Source organism: Lentinus tigrinus, assembly GCF_003813185.1.
Source record: "Lentinus tigrinus ALCF2SS1-7 unplaced genomic scaffold L226scaffold_13, whole genome shotgun sequence".
NCBI lineage: Eukaryota > Fungi > Basidiomycota > Agaricomycetes > Polyporales > Polyporaceae > Lentinus > Lentinus tigrinus.
In genome coordinates this window covers 305,707-326,135 of record NW_027137922.1, presented here as the reverse complement: position 1 = coordinate 326,135, position 20,429 = coordinate 305,707, and the positions used below count along the sequence as shown (strand labels likewise).

The following is a 20,429-nucleotide window of genomic DNA, read 5'->3' as shown; positions in this document are numbered from 1 at the left end:
TGCGACAGTACTGAGTATTTGGAGTTAACCACAGTACGTACCCTTGCTCCCGTACAGAAATTCTGCATAACGTGACGCAAGTGCTTGAGCTCATGAACTGGGTTACTAGACACCACTGAAACGTAACACTTCAGACTCGAATGATCAAACATAGGCGGAATGCTCCCCGAGCACTGGCTATCCACATATCTAAATGGTCTATAGAATGATATGATACATGATGATGACAGCAGTACACGAGCGATAACTTCACTGCGAGCAGTAGTGTAATTCGGTCAGGAGTGCATCAGTGAGAGCATGGTTGTCTCTACTCACCAACCTACAACTCTGTCGGGGTCGGCGTGGCGGCGGAAAGGTGATATGCGGGACCTTCGTCCCGATAGAAGGCAGAGAACCCTGTCAGTGACGTGAGTTTCTGCCACGCTGGTTCCTTGACTGAGGGGGGAGGTGCACAGGGTTCGTGATAGGCATGGTGCTCGGGAGAGATTTCATTTTCGGTGTAAGCGAAGAAGGGAGATCGCCTCGCGCGAATACACTTCGCGTTCCGGGTCATCAGCGACCTCCTCCCAAGTGAACTCTTTCCTCAGCAGGGTAAAGAATCGTTTATCGGCCTAGAATGTGTATATTGAAATCGTGAAAACATGGCCAACACTCGAAATATCGGGTACACACCTTCCGCCGTTTCTTGTAGCAGAACAAGACTTCCGTCGATCGATCCGGTACTAGTTCCGCCAACGTTTGGACTAGAAGCGGAAACGCGGGCTCAAAGTAGACGCAATCTGCCGCCAGGATCAGGTCAGGCTTTGGTATGGCTGCGGGTACCGGTTCGCCCCTGGCGAAAGAACGTGTCAGCCGAAAGGTTGGAGGCTGGCAGGAACAAGAGACCAGACCAGTTTAGCTCGGCGACAGTAACACAGCTTTTCAGATGGTTAAGCGAGACATTCTGCTTCATGATACCAAGGAGGGGTCTAACATCGTGGGTTGTCGGCGTGCGAGTTCACAGGGACGGAGAGAATGGACGCACGCTTGGTCCGTGATCCAGACGTGCGCTCCGAGAGCCCCAGCGACGAGTCCGACAAGACCAGTTCCGCTTCCCAGCTCAAGGACGTTCTTGCCCTGCAATGAGCCCTTGCGCGCAATGTAGCTTCCCAGAACCTGCCATCACGACGATCGCATACCGAGAATGTCGGGAAAAGGGCGCGGGCACGAACCTCGCCGGCCGGCCATGCGATGCCTCCGCACCCGGGCGACGCGTCGACCGACAGTTTTACGGTGATGGGCGCAGGAACGGTGTCGGTGGCGGCAGATGGATGGAAGGTGAGCTCGATAGACTGATTGCGGATTGACGGCGGTTGGACGGGGACAAGGTGGGCGGCACCGTCTTCGTCGGAGTCGTCCTCGCGTAGATGGCGGAGGGGGTCGAGCTCGTCGAGCTTCTCCTCGAGCGCGAGATCGAGCATGATGCGGGGCGTGGCGGCCTCGAGGCTACGAAGTGGGGTGGAGATGGGAGGGAATAGCGTGCAGGTAGCGTGGGCGATAAAGTCGCGGCGGCGGGGTCCAGAGCGAGGACACGAGGAGGGGAGAGAGCTGGGACGGATTGGCGCGTACGGCAGCACGCAGCCGCACGGGTCGCATTGAATGAGGCCATCTATTCGTCCGGGCGCAGAAGCCCAAACCCTCGCGTAGAGCTGGGCTAAGCCTGCTATCTCACGCATCCGCTTTATCTTCGCCTTTGCTACCCCCGTCGTCCCTCTCATCCCCCATCACCTTCTCCTCGTCGCACACAGCGTCCGCGGTGAGTCTAAGTCCGACTTGCCCTCTAGCGCCCATTCGTCTGACTCTGCGCCCCACCTCCTGACCCCCTTCTCCTGATTCCCGACATCCGCTCAATCCACCAGCTTGTTGTGCCAGCTGCGCTACCTCTTCCGCCCCCACCATCCTCTATTGTCCTTCATTCTCTACGTTTACGACCCACACGAACCATAATGTCTGAGCTCTACGAGGCAACCTTCCGCTGGTGCGCCTACAACAGTGGTCCTTGATCGCGACCTCCGTTAACTTCCCCCTTTAAACCCACAGGCCGCACCCTGACGCCTCCAACGTCATCGTCACCGGCACCTTCGATAGTGTATGTCTTGTTCAGTCGCATTCCGCATCGTAGATGCGCCGCGCGCGATCCCTAGCTGACCAACACGTCATTCGCAGTGGTCATGTTCGCACCACCTTGCCAAAACCCCTAGCGGCAGCTTCGAAGGAGCTGTCAAGCTCCCGTGGGGCGAGAAGGTCACCTACAAATACATCGTCGACGGTCGTTGGACCACCACCGACGACCAAGCAACTGAACTTGATCCTGTCGGCAACCTGAACAACGTCCTCCGTGTACCCGCGCGCCCTGAACCCGAGCCCGTTCCAGCTCCGGCAGCCGCACCGGAAACCGAGACTGGGACCGAGAAGACGATGGCTAGTCCTGAGGAGGCCCCAGCCACGGTTGGGACCGTGAACGGCATCGTGGAGACCGCGAAGCAGGCGGCAGTGAGCATGGTTGAGGCACTTGCGCCTGGTACGGCTGAGACCCCGGCGGAGACCCCTGCGACTGAGGTGCGTCAGCTACGTTTGTTGACCGTCGTAGGCTCATTGACATCCATCGACTCAGGCCCCCCCTGCTCAGACTGAGCCCGTCGCTGCCCCGGAGCCCTCAGCAGTCGACCCTGCTGCTGCAGAGATCACAAACACCGCTGTTCTCCCCTCGGAGCCCATCCCCGTTGCCCCTGAAGTTCCTGTCCCTGTTCTTCCCCTCTCCACCGAGCAGCCGAGCGACTCGACAAGCATGCCCGTCGCAGATGTGTCCGAGTCGAAGCCACTAGAGACTTTGGTTGTTGAGGGCAGCACAACCGCCGAGACCGCTGTTGTCGCCGCTCCTGAGCCGTCTGCCGCGGAGAAGCCATCTACGCACGAGCCCACCGCCGTGAACGGCATCTCCGAGGAGAAGTCCGCGACGAACGGTGTCGCTCCCGCCGATGACAAGGCGGCCGCAGTGAACGGCACGTCCGAGACCCCCCAGCCCACGACGACACCCGCTCCCGAGTCGCCGAAGCCCGCGACGAACGGGGCCGGGAAGGCGACGACGCCGACGAAGGAGAAGAAGATGCGCTTCCCGTCGCTCTCCTCGCGGCATTCGCGCGGACGGTCGTCCGTCGAGTCAGGCGCGAGCGAGCTGGGGGAGAAGGAGGCGAACGGGAACGGGAGCGGGAAGGACAGCGTCTCGAGCCGCTTCGCGAGCACGCAGCGCCAGAAGCGGCGCACGAGCATGTTCGGCAAGCTCAAGGATGTCTTCTCGTCGCATCCCAAAAAGGAGGCTTCGTCGTCGTAAGGGTTGTCTCCCTCGACGTCCTTGTCGCTATTAGATATCTGGCTTGGTTGGCTTCATTCTCGATATTCCTACTCGTGGAGGATCCTTGGACGGAGGACGGATATGGATAAGAGGTGCGCATTGGAGGGGTGTGTGCGCACGTACGACGCGCGGGGACGATTCATTCATCGATCTATTCCTGCTTTCACGATTATAGACTTCACGACTGGCTACGTATCTCGTCGCACTCGGATTCGCTCCTCGCTGTTGGTTCGCGTTCTCTCCGTCTCTCGCCTAGTGCCTGTAGATACTAGCTGGCTCTTCCGTACGTATTGTATTATTCGTAGGTAGTGACTCTGTCTTCTTTTCACTGTGATTCGTAATGCATCACTTTCAAGTTTCGGAATTTTCTAGCACGAATGTCAGGATGGTATTGCCAACGTGCGAAGCAACGGTACTACGGGTGAGACAGGTGGAATGTTCGAGTTCGATGTTGAATATAACTGTTCAAGGTAGGGCTAATGTATGCGTATGCGGTCATAATCAAGACGTACAAGCTAACAACATCAACGTCATTAAATACTGCTCTGGGCGGAATCATCATTAACGCGTCGACTACGTATGATAGGTATACCACGCTCTATCCGCAGCGGAACGGCAAATAAACTAGTCAGTCATAGTCAGATGGTCCTTGCAGATAGGAGAGTCGGACGAACTGTCATGATGAGGGGGTAGTGCACAGCAATATAACAGCGGACGAACGCCGGACAGTACGGAGGCACAAACAACACGAAACACAGGGGGGAAGAAAGGATACTTAGGTTCATCAGAATCACGGCCGCCACGCGGGCTGGGGATGGTGGCGTGCGGGGGTGTTCAGCACCGACGACGTCCCGCTGCGTGTCGATCGTGTGGGCGTCTCCGGCCGGTAGGAGAGACCCTCCATGTCGGCACGTCGGATGAACTGCAGCGCATGCAACGGAGAACCTGGGGAGGGAGAAGTCTTCAGAGACTGTGGGCTTGTTCCGTTTGGCGTGGACAGCGCGAACGAGGGTAGGTACGGGCCCTTTGGCTCTGGGGTCTTGGGCGGCGCCATGGGCGAGAAGGCCTCTCCAGCTTGAGCAAGCGTCGTCGAACTGATCCACTTCTCTTCCATGCCGCCCATGCGAGGCGGAGATGCGTCAGGTAACAGGCGGAATGCGTCCGCGAAGTGGTCCTTGATGAATCTGGCAGACTCACGTTAGTAGGAGCGAAGAGGAATGCGATGAGTGCACTCACTTCGACAATTCTTGCCAGCCACCTCCAACGCGCACCATGACGGTCTGCGATCGCAAGATTCGGCAGAAACACAGCTTTGGATCTGAGTCGCCGATCCAATACTTGCCGCTCTGATCCTTCCAGGTGTCTGCAACGAGCTCGACCTTGATCTCAACCGGTAGCTTGTTGACGACATCGCCGACGGCAACGTCCAACTTGTTCTTCGGATTTGCGACATACGGCTTCCTAGCAGGGCGCTGCGATGCGGCACGAGCTGATGGCGGTGACTTCGAGTTGGCGGTGAACGAAAGGCGGGGAGCTCGTCCCCAAGTCCCATGCGACGTCGGAGGACGTGACAAGTTGAGACTTGACCTACTTTGCGAGAAAGACGCGTCGGAGAATGCTGGAGAGCTTGTCCGAGTACCCGTTTGTGCTCGTGGCCGGGATGTAGATGTTGAGGGGAGAGGACGTCTCATCATGGGCGGAGTGATGACAGACGACGCATTCGAGGTAACACTGCTTGTACGTTGTCTGGACGAGAATGTCGATCCGAACAGTGACGGCGAACTTCCACCGGAGCTGGACATAGGACCTGAGACAGAGCGGGAAGACGAGGCGATAGACATCCGGCTGGAACTCCGCGTGTGCGTCCCGGTGTTCACCGAGGAGCCGGAGGCAGCGCGACGAGCAGCAGCAGGGTTGGGAGGTGGTGGTGCGAGGAACTTGCCCGGGGACGCAGATAGCTTGGAAAAACTTCCCTTCTTGTCCAGACTCTGTCGAGGCCGAGGAACATCTAGGCTTGCCCGTATGCGTGGACTGTTGGTAGCATTAGAGTGCGATGAGCTCTTGATAACGGAAGCGCGACTGCTACGTCCGGAGCTGACGACACTCGCGGGACGAGACTTTTGCCCATTAATGCGGTCGAGGGCCATAGCTTCGAGTTCAGTCCAAGTCTGGAGCATGCGTTCGTGTTCTGCCGGAACCCTGGGATCGTCCGACAGAGCGCGTGCAAGAGTCTTCATCCGAGACAACACTTCGCGGGTGAATGTGAGGCGTGCGGACAATTGGTCTTCCGGTGTCAACGAAGGGTCAGACTTGTGCGGAGCCGACAGAGGTCCAATCGGCGGCGACGGGTAGCTGTCGATGTGCTCGAGGAGATCACTGAGCGCCTCGTCACAGTCACGAAGAAGGAGACCGAAATCAGCGAGCTGGTGGACTCTCGCCAGCATCTTCTGTGATGCTGTTATCTCGCTTCGGAGAGACCGAAGATCTGCGTCGACGACCGGTTCATCGGATACAGATGCAGGAAGGGTCGCAACCTCCCTGGACAGCGCGAGGAATGCCCGCTCCATGGACTTCCGAGTACTGTCTTCAGGGAGAGCGCTGCTGCCGCGTGCGTTTGGCCTGGCAGCCTCGTTGATCCCGATAGACCGAAGGCGCTTCCGAAGAGAGAAGATTCGGGAGCTCAATTCGCTCATCTCTGGGCTCATCCCAGTTGCCGCAGTCGACGTGCGCACGGAGAAGATGTCTAGTCGAGTATCAATGTCAGCAAAACCCGCGTCCATTGCTTTGTGAACCACTCACCGTCGCTTTCGGAAACCGCGAAGCTGATCTCATCGACTGTTTCGAGTGGGCTGTCGATGATGGCTGACTCTGCAGCCAGGCGCAATGCTTCTAATCGCTGCCTTTCTTCCTCCTCGCGCATAGCCCGCTCTGCTGCGGCCTGACGCTCGCGTTCCTCGGCCCTTTCACGTTCTTGTCGTGCTCGCTCATCTGCCTCTGTCTTCTCCCTTTCCAACCTTTCTCTCTCGAGCCTCTCCTTCTCGAGCTTCTCCTTCTCAAGCCTCTCACGTTCAAGCCTCTCCTTCTCGAGTCTCTCTTGCTCGAGTCTCTCCTTCTCGAGCCTCTCCTTCTCGAGCCTCTCCCTCTCCAACCTCTCCCTCTCGAGCCTTGCTCTCTCCTCAGCCTCGGCCTGAGCACGCCTTTGCCTCTCCTCGGCCTCCTCCTTCTCTCGTCTGGCCCTCTCCTCTGCTTCCGCTTTCTCCCGTCTCTCGCGCTCCTCTGCTTCAGCCCTCTCTCGCTCAAGTCTCTCCGATCTCTCCCTTTCCTCCGCCGCCGCCCGCTCGCGCTCCCTCCTCCCTCTCTCCTCCGCCTCCGCCTCCTCACGCTCGACCCTCGCGCGCTCCAAGCCCTCGAGACGTTCTGCCTCAGCTGATGCTGCTGCCTCGCGAGCGCGGAGAGATTCTGCTTCGGCCTCCAGCCGCTCCTGCTCCTCCCGCAAGCGTGCCTCCTCAGCGAGACGGTTCAGCTCGGCCTTCTGTGCGTCGATGATCTGCTGCTTCAGGCTAACGATGCTCTTTCTCCAGGACCCGACTTGAGCGTCAGCATTCTCTACAGCCTTCTGGCGGGCAGAGACGACAGCGTCTCGTGCACCAGCCTCGGAGGTACCAGGGGCTGCGCGTAGGGTATGCAACGCCTTCTGAACGGGGGAATGGGCGCGCTGGATAGAGGCCTCGCGGATTTCGGCAACCTGCTCCAGAGACATTGAGAGCTCCTCCAAACGTTCCGATGAGAGCCGCTCCTCTCCCTGCTTCAGTGCTGCCTGAATGGACGCTACAGCGTCAGTTGCCTGTGTGAGGCGGTCCGTGAGAGAGGCGAGTGCGACATCGACGGCATGGGCTTTCTTCGCCAATTGGAAGTTGTCGGCCTTCGAGTCGAGCGTCTTGAGCGCACCTGACAGCATCATACTGTAGGTGTTCGAGTCTGTACGAACGCCCTTGTCGAGGGCAGCGGGGTCAAAAGGGAGGCTCGGCTGAGCAGCCAGTTGAATGGTCTCCAGACTGAAGTTGCCTCCCATGGACGCTCGGCGCTTGGGCGTGGACCGTTCCGTGGCGCCGACGAGCTTGACTTCGTCGACGAACGGAATTCGACGAGGGAGCTCGTCTAAGAATGCCTGGATCTTGGATCGCGTGGTAGCGAGGTCCGCAGAGAGCGTGCCCTCCATCTCTGAGATGGCGTCTTCCTTGACGACACCGGCGAAGACGTCCTGGGCAGCCTGGTCATAGCGGACCTTGAGATCCTCCATGCCAAGCTGGAACGACTGAACCTCGTCCCGGACAGCTGTCATCATGGTCGCTTGGCGTTGAACCGCTTCCCAGAACCTTGCAGCATCGCCCGTGGTGTTCAGGAAAGCCTCAAGTGACGACGAGGAATTGATGAGATAGGTACGCAGGGCAGGGCTCAGGGATATGTTCAGAGCCGAAAGTGGAGAGGAGACATCTTGGGCAACCCGCTCTCGAATCAACGCGAGCCGACGTAGCACTTCCTCCGGCGAGATGGACACGGCGGGAAGGCTCGTGGTAGGGCTCTCGGGGGTCGGAGGGGCGTCGTGGCGAACCTGCTGGCGCCACATTTGACGAGACATGGCGTCGATTATCTCATTCCTCACATCGTCCGTCTCGTGGAAGAGTCCATCTACCGCAGACCAGACCTTGCGTACCTGATTGAGTGTGGTGATGCGCGAGACCACGGAGTCTTTCGCCTGGACGGCCGCTGCACGAGTGGACTCGAGTGCATCGATTGTCGCGATCGAGTCAGACTTGAACTGGGAATCGACTCCGGGGAAGTCCAGGTGTAGAAGCGCAGCCTGAGCGCTTGATAGGAGTGGCCCAGCTTCGTCGGTCGCTTTCTGCAGCTCTTGGATGACGGACGGGAAGAGCGAGAGGAAGACGGAATGCGCAGTGCTATCAAGACATGTCTTTGTGGACAAGTCTGGGGGAGTGCCGTCCCCGTTCGACGCCGCGATGCCATTCTCTAAGCGGTCCGCGATCGACTGGAATCTGGAGGACAACTCGGAAGCCGACTTGCACACAGCCTCCACTTGTCTGACCGCCTCCAGCGACGCGTGATACTCCTTGGCGCACTGCTCCACCTTCCTCACTTGTTGCAACGCCGAAGCCATCTCCGACGAGAGCTGCTGAACGACAGTGTCCGTGAATCCGGTCTGTTCGGGGAAGTGATGGTGTTCTGGCTTCGGAAACATTGGTGAGTATGCCGGGTGGCCTCTCAGTAGCAGTCGTTTGTTGAGGACGCCGGTCCGAGACATGAAACTGGCGTCCTGACGAGGTGTAGGATGACTGAGCTTCGCTACCTCGATCTCCTCAAGTAGCGTCTGTGCATCGGACTTGTCCTTGAGGATTTCCACATAGTATTCATCAGCCCTGACGAGGCGTGAGCATGCAGTCAGAAGTTCGCCGGATCGAAACGCACTTCTTCCACTGCATGACCATTTGCATAACGAACTTGCCTATCTCTTCCATCTCGGTGATACCCTCATTCTCCAGCTTGTCTTGCTCATCCAACAGCTCGTCCGGAACAGGCTTCCGGCTGTTGTCTATAAGTTTGTCTAGAGCCTTCCCAGCGAGCGCAATCTTCGTGTGTCGAAGAGAAGAAGTTCGACTGGCGAACTGGGCTGCCTCCTGAGACAACGCTTCAGCTAGCTTGTACCGCGCACCGCGGGAAAAGCCAGGCATCGAAGCCCGAGACGACTCGGAAGTCATCGAAACGATAGAGTTCCGCCTCTTCGGAGTATACTCCCCCGGGCTTGGGTCGTCCGGTTCCAAATTCTCGTACACGGCAGGCGACCATCGGGCGCGAGTAGACAGGAAGGTGCGGAGGTCATCTAGTAGCTTGTGAAGGTCCTTCCAAGCAGCAATTCTCCGTTCCTCCCATGTAAGCCGGATACCGAGAAGGTCCAGGTTGTCCGACCGGTCACGGAGGAGGTGAAGAAGCTTGTCGAGGGCGTAAATAGTCGTCAGAGTGATCTCAATAAGGTCGGTGTCGGCCGGAGAGAGGTTGCGCTGAGCCGCGGCTTTTATATAGATCGCAGAAGGAGACCGTTACTCGTGAACATGGTGAAGCATCTCGCCACACATACCTTTGGTAAATTTCTTGAGCTTCTTAAGCTCCCCTGAATCGAATACTTCTGTCTCCTTCTCAATCTTGTCATGTTCTTGTAGCCATGCCTGCAGCTGCGCACGAGAAGGAAGCTCGGGGACCTCCGTCGCGGACGCGCGCACGGCATCGAGCCCAACGAAAACCTCGATCGAAGGAAGTTGCTCAAGAAACTGTGGTCATCCCACATGAATTCCGCAGGACCATCTTCCGCAATGTAACTGCGCACCTTGATTTTCTCCTCTATCCAAGCCCTGCGTTCACTGAAAGCCTGCAACTCTATGACCTCATGCCACTCCAGCGCCTCGTCGTTCTCAGACTTCTCAGTTGTACGTTTGCGTTCGAGGGAGAGGACCTGATCAGCGACAGCAAGGATATCACGGACTCCGCTATCGCCTGACGTGGGTTCAGTAGTTGTAGGCGCGTCGGGTGGACTACCCGAGGGGGTAGAGGCGTCGGTTCCCTCAGGCATCCCTCCGGCAGGTGGTAAAGGTGTAATCGGTCCGGCAGGTATTAAAGATCGTAGGGAGCAGTCAGAGCATGCTGCGAGGACGTGGGCGATGTGGGAATAGAGTACCGGGCGTTTCTAGGAGGGGTGGAGGCGACTTGCAACGCGGTTGCAGCACGCCTGAGCGGTTCGGGGTCTGGCGCTTACGTGTTGCTGTACCCAGGAGTATATAACCCCTCACTTTGAGCTTCAGTTCAAAAGCACCATCGCTTTTGATTCCGTACCGTCATCATTCATACTGAGTTGACGCATGCGTTTCCCATCTCCGCAACCCTCGCACTGTTTCTCAAGCTGAAGCGCGGTTCTAGAGGTCAATGAGCAAGCACGCGGCTTATTCCACGCAGTAGACTTCGTGTGACGATCAGCCTCCCGACGGTGTCGTGAACTCCTAAGCTCGTTTTGTCCCACGTTCAACTCATATCCGCAACGATGAACTCACCATGAGGGATCGCACTGATATACCTACATATAGAAGTGTCAGATGAGCAGCCGTCGGAGTCGTGAACGGTGAGAGTGTTCAGACGGGCGAGAGGAGCTGTCCGTGACCTCCGACTGTGATTGCATCACTCAACGCATTTCATGACGGCAAGTTCAGCGAGAGAATGTTCAACAGTTATGCCACATGTTCGTCGTCGCGAGGGCCGAAGAACGGGACGAAGGTAACGGAGGAGAGCGCAAAGGCAGGATCTCGGAGAGCAGAGCCTATCACGCATAGTCCTTCCCTTATATAAATGTGCATCAGTATCAGGTCGCTCATGGCTACATAGTACGGAAGGGAAGAATTACGTGCCTGACAAGAGTTTGCGTCGTACACGCAGGTTGCTGGACTAAGCCTGTAGGTCTGACTCTTGGGGAATTCAACTGCAAGAAGTGTACTGCCACTTCAACTTGGGGCCGCAGATGACTGCGAACAGAAGGGGGTATCGATGGATCATGCAGTGCATCATGAATCGTTCGTAGTGATGTCAGGCTGGAAGTACAAAGAGAGCATCGAAAGTACAGAGTGCTACAGGAGGCACACAAACCTAAGTAGTGAGAGGAAGCCAGCGTCAAGAGAGGGATGATTACTCGTGAAGACGAAGAGCAAAGGGAGACATGACACAGGGAAGAAACAGCGTAGGCTAATAAAATAGTCTCAAGCAAACGAATGAGGTACGGGTGGTATGTCGAGAGTCATAACAAATCGAAGCCATTATGTACGGGCGTACGGGCAATATATAGCGTATGTACGTTGGACGCCGCTCCGAAGCAAGTACCCAAGCGACGCCGATGAGATATATCCTTCCATATACACAGTCCGACAGCACCGCCGCGGGCCGCCACCGCAGTCAAGATTCCGCTTCTACTCCGCGTAGAGGACGTGCCTGTCGGTACTGTCCAGCCACCCCCGAAGATCGCCGTCGCTCTCCAGAGGAACGAACTCGTTGCTCAGGCTGTCGCGGAACCGAAGCGCGAGCACGTTCCCGCCGAGGCGCGCCTGGACCTTGTCCATGAGCTGCGCATGGGTCACCTTGGGGTGTACCCGAATGGCAACAAGGTCGTCCGATACGCGGTCAAAAATCTTGATCTTCAGAAACGCCGCATTGGGGTTTGTCGCTGAGATGGGAGGGTTGTACGCTGCGTTCGACGCAGAGCGTGATCGTCCTGAAACGGAAGTTGCAGCCGTGTGCACAGAGCCTGCTTGTGACGAGCGCATTGAGACCGGAGAGGGGTCGTGTGACGATGAGAGAGACGAACGTGATGCAGTGTTCGCTTCGTGAGGGTCGATCTCGAGCGGTGTGCGACTGCGGGAAATATCGCGGCTGGGAGCGGGGGAGTGGCCCCGAGAGTAGGATTGCGAGGTGATAGCGGGTGAATGTGAGCGAGGCGAGACGGAGTCGGCAGGGCGGCGGAAAGAGTTCTGTGAGTCTGCACGTACATGGTTCGCTGTTCTGGACTGCGAACGAACGTGCTCGTGCTCGTGCGTCCTCCCGTTTCCGTAGTAAGAGTCGCCGTTGAGTGGTGCTGGGTCTGCATCCTCTTCGTCGTATCGAGAAGCGTCACTCAAACGGTTCTCGGGGTGTGGCGATACGCGCAAGCGAGACATCTGCTCAGCAGTGGCGTTGGGATCGGCATAGCTCTGCCGCTCGTCCTCGTAGGCGGACTTGCGTAATGCTTCCATCTCGCTACGCCGTGGCTCAACGTTCACTTCACCGTCTCCAGGTTTCATCGAACAGAACGAGCGGATAAGAGTGTGTTCCAGGACATAGCGGGCGTAGGTCTTGAGCGCGCAGAGCTTGTGAAGATACTCATCCAGCTCTTCTCGCCTGTTCATGGTAATCTCGTTGTCAACGACATCGACCGGCCCGGGCATGTAGGGCAGTATCCGCGTGCTTGTGTCGGGGCGTCCAGCCTCGTAAGGGAACGTATCCAACAGCTCGACTTGGAAGTCGTAGAAGTCATTGTAGGAACGGAAGAGGACCAGCTCCTTCGCCGGTGGGAGTGACTGTGAACGGTTGCCATAAGGCTGATAGATGGCGTGCACGCGGAACCAATACTCCTCCGCCTCGTAGTGATAGGACTTGATCTCGGCGGAGAGGAGGATACCTTCGGGGAGCAGATTGGAAGGGGAAGCACGAGGGGGATCAGCTAGCGGTTGCTGTTGTTCTGACTGGTCCGGCAGAGGAGTCGCGCCCTGGACCATGATCGTGGGCTCCAAGGGTGCGGCCGAGGCTCTGTAACCTGCCGAGGTTGGTGGGGAGTCGTCAAGAACGCCCAGCGAGATGCTGTTCGCCTTGTAGTTGAGTACAGACCGCTTCCACTCCTCTACGCGAGGCAGCTCCCCGCTGTCAATCAACGCCAGCACGTCCTCGACAGGTTTCGCTGTGGCGGGATCCCGAATCTCGACAAACGATACTGGAATAAGGCCTGGTCGTCCAAGTCGCCCTATGGGCTTCGCCACGAACCATTCTCGGTTGGACTGCGCAACGACGGTGATAGGGTCGCCCGCTTTGGCGTCGAGCTCGTCTGCCCGTTCAGCAATGAAGTCATGGAGGACGATTGCATAGTATGTCTTCAGCTTCGGTGATGTTGGAGACGGCTTAGCGCTGGATATGCTAGACATGCGATCGGACGGGCTAGGGTGTTTGGGAGAACGGGGTCTGAAGGACAGTTGGTTGATTGCGTTCATGACAGCATCTGGACGGACTCACGTAGCGGCGCCTTTTGTGAACTCCTCGAACAGAGACGACGGAACGAGACCGCGAGCGCCGGTCATGGGATTGTGAGCTTCATACCACAATCCGCCGTTATCGTGCAGAACATGGAAGAAGTCGCCCTTCTCAAAGGAGAGCTCCTGGGGCGCAGTGGACTTGTAGGAGTTGATTGCCCTGATGACCTTCTTGGGAGGTTGGATGGCCGTCGACGGCTTAGAGAGCGCAGGGAGGGGAGCGGGGGTAGAGATGTGGTGGTGGTGGTCTCTGTTGCCATTCAATGACTTGCGGAGGGACTTCATAGCGAAAAGGATAGAAACTGGTCGTGAAAGGACGTGAGGGAGAAGGAGGGGACGAGAAGGGGACCCGCAGGGTGTATTATCTGCGAGACATGCCCGGCTCGCCTTCTTCGCCCAATGGTTAACATTCCCACGGATAGCTACCAATTGTTACGGTGCCGGATTTGGCACATCAAGGCGCTCCTGCCCAATCACCGCCTGCGGTCTCATCGTAGCGCCATCCAAGGCGATCCTCGATATCCGGATGTGTCCCGCCTTCCAGGCTTCCCTCCTCGTCCTTGCCTTCTTCCTCCCACCATCCTCCACGCATCCGGCCTCTTTAGCAGCTCCCCCGCGTCGTCGCCGAACGACAGCTGCCGTAACGCTTTATGTCGCTGTCAATCCGCCAGCACTCTTGACTCTCGACGTCAGATTCACTGATCCCATCAGCAAGCGAGATGCTCTGCACGGCGTGCATACCCAAAATTCAGGACCCCTGACAGCACCGTGACATGCACGTGATGCCCGACCAGTCTCAAACAAGTCACGGATTCCCCTTCGGAAAAACCTCGGATAAATAGAAAATCGTGACAGGAAAGGTGTCACGGGTATGTCCGGGCGCTGTCGGGGGTCCCGACATTTTGGGATGCACGCCGTGCTGACGGTCTCCTCTCGTCCACTGCCAACCAGGCTGTGCGCGTGCTACACCCTTGTACATAAATCGTGGTCAACTCACATTCAGTCAAGCACAGACAGCCCTTCCCACCAGACACTGCCAGCACCACTTGCTGATTTTCTTCGACTTCGACTCGCTTCTAGCCCATCTGTCGGAGGCAGTGAGCATGTACTTACATTCCGTACAATCTGCCCTGTGTAGCGCCTACCTTTCTCCATGGCAACCCAGCTGTACCACCCATTCTCCGCAGCACAGCGCATCTGCGGCATGCTGTTGGATTACGACCGTCGCCGCATAATTGACTCGATACTCCATATTCAGATGGTAGCGGTATGAGGAGCCGTATGTCCGATCATCCGTCCTTCGCAATGCATGTGTCGTTATTTCAATGCAGAGGCCGTCCTCTCTAGAGAAATTCGCTGGTTCGAATTGGTGTATATAGAGTGCAGTAAGTGCGTTCTAGGCTCGTAATTGACAGAGGGTCCCCACACAGTTGGTGGCTCGAGCGACACCAGGTATATTCATATTCGCATCTCAGTGCACACGTCTTGCCTTGCATGATCAATAACGCGCTCTTTCCTCCCATTCAAACTCAAGACTCACTGTCAGTCCACGAACTCAGTCAGGCGCTGGCTGGCGTTGTACGAGCCTCGTGGCCCACGTGGGGTTCCCGGAAATGGGCGCCTCACGTGATGGACCGCCCAAATTGGGGGACAAATACAGACCCATCATCCGACCAAGGTTCAGCGCTTTGAAACTCTCGCTTGACCTCTTCCCCTGACTATACTTGTGGCTCGAATACTACACTATGGCAGCACGAAAGCTGCAGAGTACGTTGCATCTCACGTATGACCTTTCATGCCCCTGATATGCCAGCTGAACAGCCGAAATCGACCGGACCTTGAAGAAGGTCGGGGAGGGCGTCGAGCTCTTCGAGAGCATATATGAGAAGATGCAGGCGTCCACCAACCAGACCCAGAAGGAGAAGCAGGAGACGGACCTGAAGACACAGATCAAGAAGCTGCAGCGGTTACGCGACCAAATCAAGACATGGGTCGCGAGCAATGACATCAAGGACAAGTCGGCATTGCTTGAGAACCGGAAGCTCATTGAGACGGTAAGCACGTCGCCACTCGCCCTTGTCTTTGACTTGGGCTGCCTCTGCGTGCTCCTGTTGGGAAGTGGACGCGTGCAGAGGATGGTCTTCTGTGTCGTGCGAAGGCTTGCGTGTACTGATTCCTTTGTCCGGTTCGCCCTCATCTCGGTCGCTCCCCTCCCAACTGTTATTGCCACTCCTGTAACGCCATGTTCATATACAGCAAATGGAGAAGTTCAAAGCATGCGAGAAGGAGATGAAGACGAAGGCGTTCTCGAAAGAGGGCCTTACTCAGGCATCGAAACTCGACCCGAAGCAGCAGGAGAAGGCCGACACAATGAGCTGGGTACAGCAGATGTTGGATGAGCTCATGGTTCAAGTTGAGACGGCGGAGGCAGAGATTGAGACGCTGCAGGGCACCGGAAAGAAGAAGAACAAGTCTGGAGGTGCAGCAGCTGAGCGATTAGAGTCGCTCGAGAGGTTGAACGAGCGGAGAAAGTGGCATATCAACCGACTCGAGCTCATCCTCCGGCTATTGGACAATGGATCTCTGCCGACCGACAAGGTTCTTGCTCTCCAAGACGACGTGAAGTATTTTGTGGAGAGCAATATGGTAAGTCCGCAGTCTCCGTTCCCGACTTTTCCTCTCATCATGCGGGGAAGGATGAGGACTTCGACGAGTACGAAGGCGTGTACGACGAACTTAACCTCGATGAGGAGGAGGAGAAGTTCCGTATGCCCATTGATGAGAGCGACAGCGAGGACTCAGAGGAGGCAAGTGAAGGTGCGTCCGCTGTCTAATGTCTGTTTCCTTGATTATCAACTCACCACTCACTAGGCCTACCTCTACGAACGCCATCGAAGAAGCACGATGAGGAGAGCGTGGCTAGCAGTAATAAACGTGATAGCCCGGTTTTGAAGAAGGCCGCTACGACATTGCAACAAAGAAGTGAGTTGCAGAGATGCTATGGCTTGAGTGACGCTGATCAATGGGCTATAGAGCAATCAATAATAGCAGCAGTGGAACGTACGTTGTCAGCAATTGTCATTGCTGCGATTCCCTCACAGTCGTCGCAGCGGCGAAACCACCACCACCACATGCGAACTTCGCGCAGCAGTCCGTAGCAAGCATGGTGAAGTCTCCTGCACCTCCCCGAAATCCCCCATCAGGATACGCGAAGGTTGCCGCAGCAGCTGTCGCACCATCGACATCAACGCAGATACAACCGGCATCTGCTCTTCCTTCTACACAAACAACAATCGCACCACCAACGCCGTCGGCATCATCGACGACAGCATCGAGTTCAATACCTCCAGACCAACGTTCTGCAGTAACTTCATCACCGAGTCTGACGCATCCTTCCCTTACAAGTCCGATGCTCTCGTCCGCTGCGTCCGTATCCTATCCGCCAGACGATTCCTTGTATTCTGCTCACGGCTCTCCTGCACTGCTTGACGCGGTCCCCAGTTCGATCGGTGCCCCCGCAGCTACGTCTTCACCACAACGCACGGCAGCACGGAAAGGTTCGGCTCGGTTTCTCTATTGATACGAGAAAGAGCCGCTAGATTGATGACGTATACCTATAGCATCGCTATCGTCGCCCACAGCGTTGCAACCACCAGGCGTTCCTGTGCGTGCCCACCATGCTCTATCCACATGTCGTGTCATGCTTAACCATTTATCCTTCAGCATCCCACACAGCAGGAGCTAACATCTACCGCGTCACAAACGAACGGCATTTCAACAGCATCCGCGGCAACTGTGCAGTCGCCACCGACGCCCTCACCACTGCCACAGCAAGCACAAGCATTACCAGCTGCACCAGGCGCTTCTGCGGGCACGTCACCGATGCCTCCTCCTGCCCAGCAGCAACAACCACAGTTTCCACCTGGGGTTCCGCTCAACGAGCCTTCGAAGCTTGTACAAGGAGCGGTGGGTGCTCGTCCACCATCAGCGGCAGCATCGCAACTGCCCGCACCACCGCAACAGCAGCGGCCTAATGCGTTCCCCGGTTCGTTGTCGGACTTGGTGATGTCCTTTGAGAGTGTGAAGCAGAAAGGTGTGTGCCTCGCTTTATTGGAGTCCTTTGTTAGCCGTTGTAGCATCAAAAGCGTGCTAATGATACCGGTCGCACAGCGCCACACCGGATGTCGAACCTCGACCAAGTCCACAAATTGTTGCAGGGAAGCTATTCAAGCATGCCGCAGCCGCAAGACACCGAGAAGTGCGTGGACGCGTCTCCCGATTCCGTAACATCCTTGACTTATATCCTTCCTCGATACAGGCCGAAGTATTATGTGCCACGGAACCCCATTCAGACACCGTCGTACTACCCACAGGTACCACACCCCCTACTCAACACGCCAGGCATCTTCTCGCAACTTGACGTTGAGACACTCTTCTACGTGTTCTACTACCACCCGGGCACGTACCAGCAGTGAGTCCACCCCACGCCACCTAATATCCGCACGTATAAGTGACTGACACCGTGCATCGCGTCTCCCGTCGTCACAGGTACCTCGCTGCGAAAGAGCTCAAGCGGCAATCGTGGCGCTTCCACGTGAAGTACTTGACATGGTTCCAGCGGCATTCCGAGCCGCAGGCGATCACGGAGGAGTACGAGCAGGGCGTGTACGTCTACTTTGACTGGGAAGGCTCATGGTGCCAGCGCAAGAAAAGCGACTTCCGCTTTGAGTACCGCTACCTGTCTGAGGATTGAGCGTGCGCGGCGGCGATAGCACGCCTGCGCCCCCGGCCTCCGAGTCCCGACGGAATGGCAGGACGCTCGCTCGCTCATTTTTCCATTGTGCTTCTTTACCTTTTTGCTTGTTACGTCGCTCTCGAGAAGACCATCTGCACCAGCGCTCTCTCCTCTCATTATCCTCTTAGCCTATCACCTTACCTTTTCCCATCGTCCCTATTCACGACTGCTCTACTACTGTTTCTGTAGCTGCACCTAGCACTTGGCCTGCGTCTGTATATGAACTTGCTATAATCCGCTGTACTGTCGTTATGGACAATGACCCAAATGAGCTCCGTTTCACTTTCCCTGCTCGTACCCACAATATGGTAGACCATATCTTGTCTGACCCCTCTTTGCAAAACGCCGGCGCCGTTGTTCCGTGCCTTGCTCGTCGTTGCCACGTCCGACGTTTTACGCGGTTGCATCGAACTGGAAGGCTGGACTGTTCTCCTTCTTGCTACCTTCTGTTCGTGCCCGGCGCGGCGTATCAGAAGCGCACGGGGGGCGGGGAGGGAGTCGCACGCGGCGCACGCAGGGAGTGGAGGCAGTAGTATGACCATTAATGTAAGATGTAAGATGCAGACATGACCCGCAGGACCTAGCCTCTGCCCACTATAGCATGGAAAGGCACACGGCACGCGACGCTTACTCGAGCGTGACCGTCGCGCCGAGGTCCGTGAACGTCTTTTTGAGCTTCTCCGCATCGTCCTTGGACACTCCCTCCTTGAGAACCTTCGGTAGCGACTCGACGAACTTCTTCGCCTGGAGGTGCGCGGCGCCGGCGGATACAGGTATGGAGAAAACGGCGCAAGGCAGGCGGGGTGGTGTGGGTATTTTTGAGGGGTGTGAGGTGAAAGAAGAGGGATCGTCGTCAGCAACGTGCACCAGAAGCTATAATCAGGGCCGAGGGGCGACAGACGCACCTCAATCAGCGTAAGGTTGGGGACCATGGCCTTGACCTCGCGGATGATCTTGGGCTTCGCGGCGGCGTCGAAGGCCTCCAGCTTCACGTTGAAGACGGTCTTCTCCTTCGGCTTCTCCTACACGTTCCAGGTGTTCCACATGTTCATTCATGGGATAGAATGTATGAGACGGAGGTGACGTACCGCTTCGCTCTCCTCAGCAGGAGCGGCAGCAGGCGCTGCTGCTGGCGCCGCCGCGGGCATGGCAATCTCCTGGATGTTCAGCCGCGACTACAGAAAGAGCGGTGTTCTTTTGAGCTCCGCGTGACATAATAAATAAGGATGCAAATGTACCTTGAGGAGCGTGACGAGGTCCGCAGCCTGGAGGAGGGTCAGGCCGGAGATGTCGTCGACAATCTTGTTGAGCTTCGGGTCCGCTGGCGGCGGGGGCGCGGATGTTGATGACGAGGCAGCGGCCTCAGTCGTAAGGCATCTTGAGGGACCAGCGAATACCCGGGGCCTGGGTTGTATGAACCAAGTCAGCAGGGTCCATGAGTACATACGATAGCTAAAGGAAACTGACCGCGTCGCCGCGCGACATGTCCTGGAGAAGGTGCGGATGGCAGAGGAACACCGGGTCTGTGGTGGAATGAGAACGCGACAATCAACGATATGCGAGAAAGCCGCTGACCGCCATTGCAGAGAAGAAAGGCCAGCAGAGGACAAGTCGGAGAGACACAGGAGCAGCCTGACAAGCTTGAGTGCAGCAGTCGCCGGGCGCGAAACTGTCTCGCTGGAAAATCCGGAGCACGTGGCCGCATGGGCGTCTGCGGGAACAGTCGGCTCCGTCTAAGTTCGAGCCGAGGCCCTGACCTTGCTCCGTTCCTCCATCGTCACTGCTCGACTCCGCGGCGGCGAATACGATGCATTGTGTGAAACATCTAGCTACGCAAAATTGTGACCCTCTACTGGGATGGAATGCACATTGTACAGCTCGAGAATGTATGTAACGACGCAGATTCCCCGAGTACAAGCGAGTTGACCTGTAGAACATCGTCCGGGCGAACTCGTCGTATCCTGCTTCAGGAAGACATGTCCTTGTCGTAGCGGCTTCTGTAGGAGAATACATAATCCTTGGTCGGCACCCGCCCATGTAAACGTACCCTCCAACAGCCGGGACAGGTGCAAAGGCGCGGGACAGCCACGAAGAGTAAGCAGGCTACCACCTTAAGGACCGCATATCCCTGTTTGTTGACCCCTCTGTGTGCCTAGGTTTGCCTACTCTATGGATGTACGTTGTTTGGCAACTATTCAACGTGTAAGTACTCCCGTCAGAACGGTTTGCTCACCGCGTGCGCAGGGAACCGGCATGACTTTGGTGTCCTCGTGTTCTTCGTCCACGGACAACGGACTACCTGACGTGGACGACCCCTGTCCGCGGGTTGTTACGCAGAACCTGCCCCACGCGTTCCGGA

The 20,429-nt window shown here is 56.9% G+C and overlaps 6 protein-coding genes across 6 annotated transcripts; 2 read left to right on the top strand and 4 right to left on the bottom strand.

Annotated features, from left to right (window-relative positions):
• Nucleotides 1–153: 153 nt before the first annotated feature.
• L226DRAFT_613320 (uncharacterized protein) lies at nt 154–1,581 on the bottom strand. The gene is made up of 6 exons (XM_067686493.1): nt 1,212–1,581; nt 1,025–1,155; nt 891–968; nt 673–832; nt 316–611; nt 154–252 (listed from the first exon to the last, which is right to left on the bottom strand). Exons 1-5 carry the CDS (start codon nt 1,458–1,460, stop codon nt 489–491), a joined length of 741 nt encoding a protein of 246 aa, XP_067535047.1. The 5' UTR covers nt 1,461–1,581; the 3' UTR covers nt 154–252; nt 316–488.
• A 161-nt stretch (nt 1,582–1,742) lies between these two features.
• Nucleotides 1,743–3,755, top strand: L226DRAFT_535355 (uncharacterized protein). Its single transcript, XM_067680889.1, has 4 exons — nt 1,743–2,017; nt 2,080–2,128; nt 2,206–2,598; nt 2,654–3,755. The coding sequence occupies exons 1-4, from the start codon at nt 1,986–1,988 to the stop codon at nt 3,368–3,370; spliced, it is 1,191 nt and encodes a 396-aa protein (XP_067535046.1). The 5' UTR covers nt 1,743–1,985; the 3' UTR covers nt 3,371–3,755.
• Nucleotides 3,756–3,761: 6 nt separating this feature from the next.
• On the bottom strand, nt 3,762–10,212 carry L226DRAFT_535353 (uncharacterized protein). Its single transcript, XM_067680888.1, has 6 exons — nt 9,789–10,212; nt 9,543–9,732; nt 8,876–9,476; nt 6,191–8,826; nt 4,628–6,134; nt 3,762–4,575 (listed from the first exon to the last, which is right to left on the bottom strand). The coding sequence occupies exons 1-6, from the start codon at nt 10,029–10,031 to the stop codon at nt 4,182–4,184; spliced, it is 5,571 nt and encodes a 1,856-aa protein (XP_067535045.1). The 5' UTR covers nt 10,032–10,212; the 3' UTR covers nt 3,762–4,181.
• Nucleotides 10,213–11,409: 1,197 nt separating this feature from the next.
• On the bottom strand, nt 11,410–13,560 carry L226DRAFT_463774 (uncharacterized protein; the record flags this gene model as incomplete). Its single annotated transcript, XM_067675813.1, has 2 exons — nt 11,410–13,207; nt 13,259–13,560. The coding sequence occupies 2 exons, from the start codon at nt 13,558–13,560 to the stop codon at nt 11,410–11,412; spliced, it is 2,100 nt and encodes a 699-aa protein (XP_067535044.1).
• Nucleotides 13,561–15,020: 1,460 nt separating this feature from the next.
• On the top strand, nt 15,021–18,028 carry L226DRAFT_545927 (uncharacterized protein; the record flags this gene model as incomplete). Its single annotated transcript, XM_067682380.1, has 11 exons — nt 15,021–15,042; nt 15,097–15,329; nt 15,532–15,921; nt 15,972–16,092; nt 16,147–16,257; nt 16,377–16,832; nt 16,896–16,939; nt 16,999–17,368; nt 17,446–17,533; nt 17,594–17,746; nt 17,824–18,028. 11 exons carry the CDS (start codon nt 15,021–15,023, stop codon nt 18,026–18,028), a joined length of 2,193 nt encoding a protein of 730 aa, XP_067535043.1.
• Nucleotides 18,029–18,349: 321 nt separating this feature from the next.
• Nucleotides 18,350–19,716, bottom strand: L226DRAFT_75121 (mitochondrial 54S ribosomal protein bL12m). The gene is made up of 6 exons (XM_067687217.1): nt 19,646–19,716; nt 19,538–19,593; nt 19,309–19,474; nt 19,159–19,245; nt 18,976–19,092; nt 18,350–18,814 (listed from the first exon to the last, which is right to left on the bottom strand). The coding sequence occupies exons 1-6, from the start codon at nt 19,649–19,651 to the stop codon at nt 18,698–18,700; spliced, it is 549 nt and encodes a 182-aa protein (XP_067535042.1). The 5' UTR covers nt 19,652–19,716; the 3' UTR covers nt 18,350–18,697.
• Between the last annotated feature and the right edge of the window lie 713 nt (nt 19,717–20,429).